The 12,802-nt window shown below is 52.2% G+C and overlaps 1 protein-coding gene across 3 annotated transcripts in view; it reads left to right on the forward strand.

The window, feature by feature from the left end:
• Positions 1 to 8,281, forward strand: part of DIPK1B (divergent protein kinase domain 1B) — a 96,237-nt gene extending 87,956 nt beyond the window's left edge. For all 3 annotated transcript variants that reach the window (XM_044268549.1, XM_044268548.1, XM_044268550.1), the window contains 3 exons: positions 1,455 to 1,562; positions 2,514 to 2,690; positions 6,807 to 8,281. In XM_044268549.1, the coding sequence (XP_044124484.1) occupies positions 1,455 to 1,562; positions 2,514 to 2,690; positions 6,807 to 7,619 (1,098 nt within the window). In that variant the 3' untranslated portion in view covers positions 7,620 to 8,281. The remainder of the gene's footprint in view (positions 1 to 1,454; positions 1,563 to 2,513; positions 2,691 to 6,806) is intronic.
• Positions 8,282 to 12,802: the final 4,521 nt, after the last annotated feature.

A 12,802-nucleotide genomic window follows, 5' to 3' on the forward strand; every position in this document is an offset into this window, starting at 1 on the left:
AAGACCTGGACCGTGGCTGGGGATGCATGTGGCCGGTACCTGTGTCCTTCTTGGTAGCCCTCGCCTGGTGAAAAGCCCAGAAACCATCTGAATCACCGCAACACAATCCTACCGCTGGGTTCTCCGCTGGTTCCCAGTGTCAAGCCAGGACTAGGTAAGTACTTTAGGGTGTTAGGCCGGGACTAGAAGTCTGCTTCTTTAATTCCCAATCTAATAGAAGTGAATGGGAAATGTTGGAGCGGTTGCTGCCGTAGGCTGCCGTAGATTGCACCATAGATCGTACCGTGGTTGCCGCAGATTGCACCGTGGTTGCCGCAGATTGCACCGTGGTTGCACGTTCTGCCCATGGTCACCGTATGGGAAGCTGTGACTGCCATGGATGATACAGAGCCTCAGGTAGAGCCGGGCGTGCACATCATGCAGACCGCAATGTCGCATCCAGTGATTGTCATGGAGTGGTATTGTGACTGACACAAGTTGTCACCCATCCGGCCCGGTGGGCTGTTTCTTTACAATCTGCATGTTGCCTTTCTACGTGTCAGTGTGCAGCCCTCGCGTCACTGTGTGCCTGGTGACGTGGAGGATACTGGGAGGTCGGCACTGATGTGAGTATTGTCAGCGTGCTGGGTTACTCCTAGTGGGGGGCACAGCTGTCGTAGCCGGGGCAGAAGACCACCCCGTGTCCCAGCCTGACGGCTCCATGTCCCATCTGCTTTCGAGGCAATTTCCTCTCCCCCCACAGCACAGACCGGCCTCCAACCTGCAGAATATTCCCCATTAGAAGATGACAATATCACAGATATTTCCGTGGATCGGGCCGAGCAGCGATGCAATTAAAGTGGAGCCTGTTGAAAATGGCTTTGTCTGTGAAAGCTGCTGGCAGATCCTCTGCGGCGCGGCCGCTGCCACTCTGTTTTAATTAAGGTGCTTGTGCGTCTGTCAGATGGTGGTTACTGTTAAAGACGGACTGATAACAACGTATTGACCCGCCGTCTGCAGGGACTCATTTATTTATTGAAGTCTGTTAGGAAGCTTTGGCTATAGCACGTCCGTACTGCACAGGGAGGAGGCGGCGAAAGCAAGCAGAAATCGCCATTTTAGACGCTGCGCCTTTCTTAGGAAGGAATAAGATCCCTGTCCTTTCCTAAATCCTAGGACCCTGGGTGGACATGACTGTGCTATCCCCAGAATAAGATGTGAATTAAAACCATCCATTATGGTGCAAATGAATGTTTCCATTTCCTGACAGCAAACCGAGATATGGCTCAGTGGTTAGCACAGCACTGCGGGACATGTCAGCGCTATGTGTGTGAGGGAACTATGTGAGAATTCACATGAACATCACAGAACTGCTGGATGTTAGTATGCTTGAGATGATGGGGATCATAAATATGCAGATGATGGGAGTCATGAGCGACACCTCTAACACTGCTGTCTGTCTCTCTCTCTTCCAGTGCGACCAGTACAAGAAAGGGATTATTTCCGGCTCAGCCTGCAAGGACTTGTGTGATGACCGCACGCTGGTCTTCCATCAGTGCCTGTCCTCCTCGCCCACCCACCAGGTACCACTAGAAGCTGCAGATCTGGGGGCATGTGATACCGGGGGAAGACGGTTTATACTGGGTGTCACTGGTGTACACAGTTATGGGAACTGGTGCAGGTAAAAGGTGCGTATAATCCCAGCAGCAGATCAGATTGCAGTGCGTGCTGCCTGTTTGCTGGGATCAATACCAAACTCTACAGGTGGACAGAGGAGCCGACATCAGAGCTCGCTGCAGGGTGTTTTGCAGAAATGATGATTTCACTAGTCCGCAGAGCTTACACTTAAGCCCCTGGTAGACCGCATGATATCCGGGCAAAGTATCGGGAACAAGTGTTAGGAAAGCTCATTCCGATAATCCGGCTGCTGGGTGTCCTTCATCAGGACTAAACCTGATTATCTCTGCGGCTGAACAGAGTCAGCCTGCGTATTCAGGGGATGTGTTCTGATCCATCAGCGCTTGTGCTGTCTAAGATCGGGCGGTGTAATATTGAATGGCAGATCTGCTCTGCCCCCAGCCGTACACAATCGCGTCACATTATATCATGACTGTGAAGGTGCAGCCTCTGGTCTGGTAGGAGCTGCACCCCTTTCTCGGGCATTCGGACCCCCGCCAATTCATCTGTACTGTGGAAACGGGGGTCAGATCTATAGTTTAGTCCTGCACCAGTCCTCATCTATATTCCCTTAGTGGTATTCCCATCCGATAATCACAGAATATGTCATAAATGTCTGATGGACGGGGGTCCCACTTCCAGGACCCCCACCTACCTCCATAACAGGTCCTCCTAAGGCCACCCCTGCTGTGAATGGAGAGGTGGCTGCAGCCTGCATTCATTTTCTCCTCGGGGCCATCTGAAAACAGCGAGCACGCTTCTGGGGACAGGTAGCGGGCAGACATGGCATATCCTATGATGGGATCGCCCCCTAAAGGAAGGAGCTGTAACAAGCTGACCGTTTCTGTCTTCCACAGGTCTACCGGGGGCTCTGGAGGGAGAAAGAGGTCATCATCAAGTGCGGGGTGGAGGAGAATCTGAAAGTGGACAGTAACCCGGACGCCGTCCCTCGGAGAGAGCTCGTCCTGTTTGATAAACCCACCAGAGGGACGTCCATGGACGAGTTCAAGGAGATGCTGCTGAACTTCTTAAAGGTGAGAATGGAGGGCGCAGGTTTCAGCCAGGGCCAGCAATTAATCCAATTTATTTGCGATTTTTTGTCTCTGACGGTCATTTTTAGGAAAATAAAAACATTGAAGTTTTGGTCTGGAGTGGTGTCAGTGGAGTCGGTCCGCTCCCTGCTGCTCCTCCCGGGATTAACAGGAATGGACGGACCCCACACAGACCGTACAGGACCATCGCGGGAGCACTGACCTGATACTGGGCTCCTGCAGTAACGACTGTGATCAGAGATTAACCCCTAGATGGCATGGTGAATAGCATCCCGCCATCTACTCAGCCCCCCGTGAATGCAATGCCAGAGACCTAACATAGGCCCCCGGCCAGCCCTGACTGGATGCCACAGGGACGGCCTAATAAACTGCCTGTCACTGCTGCAGCGATAAGCTACGGTATAATGCACCAGTATACAAGGTATGACGGTACGGTATAAAAGCCACGTCCCCTCGTGAGACTACAACTATATCAACAGTCATTAACGTGGAGCTGTCATGTAAATTATTAGTGTGTGGGGGTGATGAGTCTACGCGGTTCTGTAATTCACTTTATTAGAGAGCTATGTTCCTTTTTATTAGAAAACTATATTAAGTCTGCACCAACCAAGCCTTTCCTGCGCAGAATCCCCTGGATACCTGCACGATGCAGAAGCTTCTCAGCCCCTAAGTGTGTACTAGAGCTTACTGAGACTAATGTCAGCCTGCAGTCTGTATACCGCCAGAGAGTGTGTACTAGAGCTTACTGAGACTAATGTCAGCCTGCAGTCTGTATACCGCCAGAGAGTGTGTACTAGAGCTTACTGAGACTGTGTGCCTGCAGTCTGTATACCGCCAGAGAGTGTGTACTAGAGCTTACTGAGACTGTGTGCCTGCAGTCTATATACCGCCAGAGCGTGTGTACTAGAGCTTACTGAGACTAATGTCAGCCTGCAGTCTATATACCGCCAGAGAGTGTGTACTAGAGCTTACTGAGACTGTGTGCCTGCAGTCTATATACCGCCAGAGCGTGTGTACTAGAGCTTACTGAGACTGTGTGCCTGCAGTCTATATACCGCCAGAGCGTGTGTACTAGAGCTTACTGAGACTGTGTGCCTGCAGTCTATATACCGCCAGAGCGTGTGTACTAGAGCTTACTGAGACTGTCAGCCTGCAGTCTATATACCGTCAGAGTGTGTGTACTAGAGCTTACTGAGACTGTGTGCCTGCAGTCTAAATACCGCCAGAGCGTGTGTACTAGAGCTTACTGAGACTGTGTGCCTGCAGTCTATATACCGCCAGAGCGTGTGTACTAGAGCTTACTGAGACTGTGTGCCTGCAGTCTATATACCGCCAGAGCGTGTGTACTAGAGCTTACTGAGACTGTCAGCCTGCAGTCTATATACCGCCAGAGAGTGTGTACTAGAGCTTACTGAGACTGTGTGCCTGCAGTCTAAATACCGCCAGAGCGTGTGTACTAGAGCTTACTGAGACTGTGTGCCTGCAGTCTGTATACCGCCAGAGCGTGTGTACTAGAGCTTACTGAGACTAATGTCAGCCTGCAGTCTATATACCGCCAGAGCGTGTGTACTAGAGCTTACTGAGACTAATGTCAGCCTGCAGTCTATATACCGCCAGAGAGTGTGTACTAGAGCTTACTGAGACTAATGTCAGCCTGCAGTCTATATACCGCCAGAGAGTGTGTACTAGAGCTTACTGAGACTGTGTGCCTGCAGTCTATATACCGCCAGAGAGTGTGTACTGGAGCTTACTGAGACTGTGTGCCTGCAGTCTATATACCGCCAGAGCGTGTGTACTAGAGCTTACTGAGACTGTGTGCCTGCAGTCTATATACCGCCAGAGAGTGTGTACTGGAGCTTACTGAGACTGTGTGCCTGCAGTCTATATACCGCCAGAGCGTGTGTACTAGAGCTTACTGAGACTGTGTGCCTGCAGTCTATATACCGCCAGAGAGTGTGTACTGGAGCTTACTGAGACTGTGTGCCTGCAGTCTATATACCGCCAGAGCGTGTGTACTAGAGCTTACTGAGACTGTGTGCCTGCAGTCTATATACCGCCAGAGTGTGTGTACTGGAGCTTACTGAGACTGTGTGCCTGCAGTCTATATACCGCCAGAGTGTGTGTACTGGAGCTTACTGAGACTGTGTGCCTGCAGTCTATATACCGCCAGAGAGTGTGTACTAGAGCTTACTGAGACTGTGTGCCTGCAGTCTATATACCGCCAGAGCGTGTGTACTAGAGCTTACTGAGACTGTCAGCCTGCAGTCTATATACCGTCAGAGTGTGTGTACTGGAGCTTACTGAGACTGTGTGCCTGCAGTCTATATACCGCCAGAGCGTGTGTACTAGAGCTTACTGAGACTGTCAGCCTGCAGTCTATATACCGCCAGAGAGTGTGTACTAGAGCTTACTGAGACTGTGTGCCTGCAGTCTATATACCGCCAGAGAGTGTGTACTGGAGCTTACTGAGACTGTGTGCCTGCAGTCTATATACCGCCAGAGCGTGTGTACTAGAGCTTACTGAGACTAATGTCAGCCTGCAGTCTGTATACCGCCAGAGAGTGTGTACTAGAGCTTACTGAGACTGTCAGCCTGCAGTCTATATACCGTCAGAGTGTGTGTACTGGAGCTTACTGAGACTGTGTGCCTGCAGTCTATATACCGCCAGAGCGTGTGTACTAGAGCTTACTGAGACTGTGTGCCTGCAGTCTATATACCGCCAGAGAGTGTGTACTAGAGCTTACTGAGACTGTGTGCCTGCAGTCTATATACCGCCAGAGCGTGTGTACTAGAGCTTACTGAGACTGTCAGCCTGCAGTCTGTATACCGCCAGAGAGTGTGTACTAGAGCTTACTGAGACTGTCAGCCTGCAGTCTATATACCGTCAGAGTGTGTGTACTGGAGCTTACTGAGACTGTGTGCCTGCAGTCTATATACCGCCAGAGCGTGTGTACTAGAGCTTACTGAGACTGTGTGCCTGCAGTCTATATACCGCCAGAGAGTGTGTACTAGAGCTTACTGAGACTGTGTGCCTGCAGTCTATATACCGCCAGAGAGTGTGTACTAGAGCTTACTGAGACTGTGTGCCTGCAGTCTATATACCGCCAGAGCGTGTGTACTAGAGCTTACTGAGACTGTGTGCCTGCAGTCTATATACCGCCAGAGCGTGTGTACTAGAGCTTACTGAGACTGTGTGCCTGCAGTCTATATACCGTCAGAGTGTGTGTACTGGAGCTTACTGAGACTGTGTGCCTGCAGTCTATATACCGTCAGAGTGTGTGTACTGGAGCTTACTGAGACTGTGTGCCTGCAGTCTTGTAAGGTCCAGTGGGTTAATAATCAGAATGTAAAAAATACAATGCAGCAGCACTCTGCAAACCAAATAAAGTACAAAAAAAGTATTCTAATGCTTATTATGTAAATTAGAGATGTTTGGTAAATACATTTTGTACAAAATTATTTGGGCCTGTCTGCCAGCTTCAAGGCGATCTCTGTAAGACGGGAACCTAACACTAAATTCTACCTGTTATGTGCCACGACGGCCACCATACAATTCGGGGAGTGTAGGTTCCACATGCATGCTGGGCCCATCTTAATTTTTGCATTCGTTGGTGGCCATTTGGCACCAGGAGAGGGGGGAGTTTGCTCTGCATGCATGTTGGTACCTGCATTCCCTGGATTTAATGGAGGCCATTTTGGCACCAAAGATTACAAAAATTAAGGTGGGCCCAGCATGCATGTGGAACCTACACTCCCTAAATTGTATGGTGGCCGTCATGGCACATAACAGGTAGAATTTAGTGTTAGGTTCCCGTCTTACAGAGATTGCCTTGACGCTGGCCCAAATAATTTTGTACAAAATGGTATTTACCAAGCATCTCTAATTTACATAATAAGCATTAGCATCAGAATACTTTTTGCCCTTTATTTGGTTTGCAGAGTGCTGTTGCATTGTATTTTTTACCTTGGGTTTTCAGCCACAGCAGCGCGCACTTGGGCATCGGGATGTGCTGACTGACCCCCTTTCATACCTCTAACACCTCTCTGTCATCAGCGGAAGACACCTCGGTCTTATTTTACTGTTTTCCATCCTTGCAGGCAAATTTGGGAGACCAGACGTCGCTGACAACCCTGGTGAGCCGGATTTTGACCATGGCAGATGTCAACGAGGATGGCAAAGTGTCTCTGGCAGAAGCCAAGTCTGTCTGGGCCTTGCTGCAACTGAATGAGTTTCTCCTCATGCTCTCATTACACGAGAAGGAGCACACATCTCAGCTGCTCGGCCACTGTGGTGACCTCTATGTCACTGAGAAGATCCCTCACGACTCCCTCTACGGCACCCAGATGCCCACTTTTCTCCAAAACCTTCTCCCTTCCCCCGTGCACCGACTCCTCCACCAGTGGTTTGCTCCTGCCTGGCCCAGAAGAGCCAAAATCGCCATTGGACTGTTGGAATTTGTGGAGGAGATTTTCCATGGAACGTACGGAAGCTTCTTCATCTGTGAAACCAGCTTCAAGAACATCGGGTACAACGAAAAGTACGACTTCAAAGTGGTGGACCTGAGGAAGGTGGCCACCGAGATGACCATCAAAGGCTTCCTGAAGGGACGCCACTGTGAGCAGAACTCGGACTGCACGTTCGGCAGAGACTGCACCGCCGCCTGCGACAAACTCATGAAACAGTGTAAAAATGACGTCATCCAGCCGAACCTGGCGAAAGCCTGCCAACTCCTGCAGGAGTACCTGCTGTACGGCTCGCCATCCGACCTGAAGGAGGAGCTGCAGAAACACCTGCGGACTTGTATGACCCTCAGCGGCCTCGCCAGTCAGATGGAGGTCCACCATTCACTGGTACTAAACAATCTGAAGACTTTACTGTGGAAGAAGATCTCAAATACCAAATATTCCTAACTTGGCGGCCCATGGACCTTACTTTGCTGCCAGAAGGGGCGTCCTGATGCCAGCTGTAGATGGTAACAATTTTTGGTACATAAAACCTCCAAGCAGCACCCTATGGAGGAAATGTGTACCTACTACTGTCCCTGTGACTTACCCATGTAATGTTAGAGCAGGCACACTCGCCTACCCAATCTGACACAGGTGCGGAGAGACACGACTCCACGCCGGGCATCGACCACCCGGCCGGCAGCTTGTCTCTCTTCACATCAAAGACCCATAAGATTGGCCAGGAGGGCACGAGCCCATAGGGGTAGGTCCATTACTCGCACACTAACATGTTCTGAACACCATTCACGTCAATGCTGTTCTCCAGATCTTCGCCGTCCGCCATGTTATCTTTTACCTTGAATCCCTGGGATAATGACATGACAATGTAAAGGAAGCCTGGGAAAGGGGAGGCAGACGCTGTCCGCTCGACTTCATCCCAGTAATCAGTTTGCTCGCCTTACGTAAAAAATTGCACCGTCTACAGCCAGATTTGCTGAGAACATGCAGCTGACAGTGATGCGCGCCAGTCCGGATAATCTTCTCTCCCGCAGGCTCCCACTCCCCTCCATGGTGCCTGCAGCTGCTGTGATGTCAGCGACGTTTCCAACCAACAATTTACATGTAAATTAAAGGCTTTTATGTGAAGCGGCCTCCATTTTTATTTTATGCTACATTTAAACTTCTTTATTATTTCACTCAATGCAGCAAACGGGAAGTAGTGGGATGCAGATGACCCGAAGTCGCTGTGCTGCCCCACTGGAACGTCTCTTATATGACTGCTTTGCCCCCTTTATGGTGGGAGGCGCAGTTACTGTGTGAACAGGATTCATATAGGGCTGCAACGATTAATCGATGTAATCGATTATATTCGATAACTGGATTCGTTGTCGAATCGAATAATCACCGATTCGTTGCTATGCGGGCGCTGCATCTTTATTTTACCTTTTTACAATGATGCTCCTGTAACAGCCAGGCAGAGCGGACGGCGGCGTAACGTCACTCACTCACGTGACGCACCTGCTCCGCCCACTTCATTCATGAAGTGGGCGGAGCAGGTGCGTCACGCCGCCGTCCGCTCTGCCTGGCTGTTACAGGAGCGTCATTGTAAAAAGGTAAAATAAAGATGCAATGATTAGTCCGACTTATAAGCATCGGGGCCGGGGCTGTTATGGGGAGGATCTATCTATGGCACTGCTATGGGGAGGGGGGAGGATCTGTCTATGGCACTGCTATGGGGAGGGGGGGGGTCTGTGTATAGCACTGCTATGGGAAGGGGGATCTGTGCACTGTTATGAGGAAAGGGATCTGTGCACTGTTATGCCCATAACAGTGCACAGATCCCCCCTCTCCATAACTGCGCCGCCCACAGATCCCCTCTCCATAACTGCGCCGCCCACAGATCCCCCTCTCCATAACTGCGCCGCCCACAGATCCCCCTCTCCATAACTGCGCCGCCCACAGATCCCCCTCTCCATAACTGCGCCGCCCACAGATCCCCCCTCTCCATAACTGCGCCGCCCACAGATCCCCCTCTCCATAACTGCGCCGTCCACAGATCCCCCTCTCCATAACTGCGCCGTCCACAGATCCCCCTCTCCATAACTGCGCCGCCACAGATCCCCCTCTCCATAACTGCGCCGCCCACAGATCCCCCTCTCCATAACTGCGCCGCCCACAGATCCCCCTCTCCATAACTGCGCCGCCCACAGATCCCCCTCTCCATAACTGCGCCGCCCACAGATCCCCCTCTCCATAACTGCGCCGCCCACAGATCCCCCTCTCATAACTGCGCCGCCCACAGATCCCCCTCTCCATAACAGCGCCGCCCACAGATCCCCCTCTCCATAACTGCGCCGCCCACAGATCCCCCTCTCCATAACTGCGCGCGCCCACAGATCCCCCTCTCCATAACTGCGCCGCCCACAAGATCCCCTCTCCATAACTGCGCCGTCCACCAGATCCCCCTCTCCATAAACTGCGCCGCCCACAGATCCCCCTCTCCATAACTGCGCCGCCCACAGATCCCCCTCTCCATAACTGCGCCGCCCACAGATCCCCCTCTCCATAACTGCGCGCCCACAGATCCCCCTCTCCATAACGTGCTGCCCCCACAGATCCCCCTCTCCCATAACTCGCCGCCCACAGATCCCCCTCTCCATAACTGTGCCGCCCACAGATCCCCCTCTCCATAACTGCGCCGCCCACAGATCCCCCTCTCCATAACTGCCGCGCCGCCCACAGATCCCCCTCTCCATAACTGCGCCGCCCACAGATCCCCCTCTCCATAACTGCGCCGCCACAGATCCCCCTCTCCATAACTGCGCCGCCCACAGATCCCCCTCTCCATAACTGCGCCGCCACAGATCCCCTCTCCATAACTGCGCCGCCCACGAGATCCCCCTCTCCATAACGTTGCGCGCCCACAGATCCCCCTCTCCATAACTGCGCCGCCCACAGATCCCCCTCTCCATAACTGCGCCGCCCACGATCCCCCTCTCCATAACTGCGCCGCCCACAGATCCCCCTCTCCATAACTGCGCCGCCCAGATCCCCCTCTCCATAAACTGCGCCGCCACAGATCCCCCTCTCCATAACTGCGCCGCCCACAGATCCCCCCTCTCCATAACTGCGCCGCCCACAGATTCCCCCTCTCCATAACTGCGCCGCCCACAGATCCCCCTCTCCATAACTGCGCCGCCCACAGATCCCCCTCTCCATAACTGCGCCGCCCCACAGATCCCCCTCTCCATAACCTGCGCCGCCCACAGATCCCCCTCTCCATAACGGCGCGCCCACAGATCCCCCTCTCCATAACTGCGCCGCCCACAGATCCCCCTCTCCATAACTGCGCCGCCCACAGATCCCCCTCTCCATAACTGCGCCGCCCACAGATCCCCCTCTCCATAACTGCGCCGCCCACAGATCCCCCTCTCCATAACTGCGCCGCCCACAGATCCCCCTCTCCATAACTGCGCCGCCCACAGATCCCCCTCTCCATAACTGCGCCGCCCACAGATCCCCCTCTCCATAACTGCGCCGCCCACAGATCCCCCTCTCCATAACTGCGCCGCCCACAGATCCCCCTCTCCATAACTGCGCCGCCCACAGATCCCCCTCTCCATAACTGCGCCGCCCACAGATCCCCCTCTCCATAACTGCGCCGCCCACAGATCCCCCTCTCCATAACTGCGCCGCCCACAGATCCCCCTCTCCATAACTGCGCCGCCCACAGATCCCCCTCTCCATAACTGCGCCGCCCACAGATCCCCCTCTCCATAACTGCGCCGCCCACAGATCCCCTCTCATAACTAGTGTCGTCCACAGATCCCCCCATAAAGTGCTCGCCCACAGATCCCCCATAATAGTGTCGTCCACAATTTGTTTTAATATGGCCTTTGAACATAATTTTTCAAGTAAGATCATATAAACCTCTCTGTTTTGTAATTTTGTCATTTTTTTCCCGATTAATCGTAGAAATTAATCGGCAACTAATCGATTATTCAAATAATCGTTAGCTGCAGCCCTAGATTCATACCACGCTACTCTGAGGATTTCTATGGCAACCCTGAACGCCGGCTGCGGCTATGCTGAAAGGGCAGCAATTTGCAAACGCCTTTGGTATCTGAGAGCAATGGAAGAGCACTCAAGACAGCTGAGGACTTGTGGTCAGGAGAAGTGACACCTCCGAGGAAGATGGGAGTGTTCACAGAACCGTGTATGACAAAGGTTAGTCTGTGCAGTTCAGAAATGATGCTTGCATTCAGTGACATGAATCAGTGGTGACATGCTCAGGGTCTATGGATGTGACCAATGACTTCACTTACTGAATGCAAGCAGAGATCATGGAAATGAGGAACTGAAGCAATAATCCTGGGGCTACACGTAATCTAACGAGCGGCCGTGGTGTCATCTGCTGCAACAGTCACAAAAAGCCAGACCTAAAGGACTCGCAAGCTGCAGGCGCCTCTTATTCCTTTGATTGCAGTGTAATCAGCGCCATGAGACTCGCCTGCCAAATCCCAGCACAGAACTAGTCACCTGACAGCAGGACGTAGACAAGTCGTGCAATACGTCACCGCCCCAGCTAAAAGCTCAACTGGTCATTGCACAATAACACCCTGTACAGATTGCAGGTCATTGGTCAGGACGCTGCATATGGTGGCGGTTCCCAAATTCTCAACCATTGAACAAGCAGGACATTGCCCAAGCACGGGAGACATGACGTAAAGGTACATCTACCGTGCTTGGGCAACGATCTGCTGGCCATTGCTGATAGCTTAATGCAGGGATCAGCAACCTCCTGCTGTTCTGAAACTACAACTCCCAGAATCCGCCTTTCACTTCTCTAGGAGTTACAACTGCCAAGTACGTGTGCATGCTGGGGGTTGTAGTTTCACAGCAGCTGGAGTGCCAAAGGTTGCCGATCCTTGGTTTAATGGAGTGGATCAGAAATCTGTATGTGCAGATGTTTATTATAGGGATTATATACACATTGACCGGCAAGCGTCACCGATTACTAACCACCCAAGACGTTACGCTGCCTCCTGAAATCAGGGGCTGATGCTGCAGAATCTGATCAATTCCACGGATCACTTCATGATTAGCGGTGCTGTACTGCCCTCCAGTGGTAAAATACTGGTACTACTGCTGGCCTGCAAGCTGAGAAACTCCCAGCGTCCTCTAACCAGAGGCAATCAGGGCACTCTGGGAGTTGTTGCACTGGACTTTCTGGGGTGAAACGTAAAATAAAGCAGATTGTATATATTCCACACTGTTCCCCCAAAATGAGAAGAACTTGCTTCACAGGAAACAGTTTCCCCCAAAGGGCAGTGGAAAAGAAAACCTGTGGCTGTGCGGCCTCCAACGATGTTCTAACTGGTGGGAATAGGCACATAAAATGGCTACGTGGTCAGTCGTACATTACAGTCCAGCAGGACCCGTTGTTTTATGCCCCCGATTCCAGCTAAGGAGGGGAACTGTGAAAGTAGAAAGGTTTCTGGCAACAGGGATGTCGGGCTGCGGACTGTGCGAGGCCTGCTGGTAACTATGGGCCCCGGCCTGGGAGGTCCAGAGCCGCACTGCAGGACTCCTCATTAACCAGCACTGATCGGTAAGTAGAACAGACACTTAAGGGAACCTGTCACCAG

Source organism: Bufo gargarizans, chromosome 9 (assembly GCF_014858855.1).
Source record: "Bufo gargarizans isolate SCDJY-AF-19 chromosome 9, ASM1485885v1, whole genome shotgun sequence".
Taxonomy (NCBI): domain Eukaryota; kingdom Metazoa; phylum Chordata; class Amphibia; order Anura; family Bufonidae; genus Bufo; species Bufo gargarizans.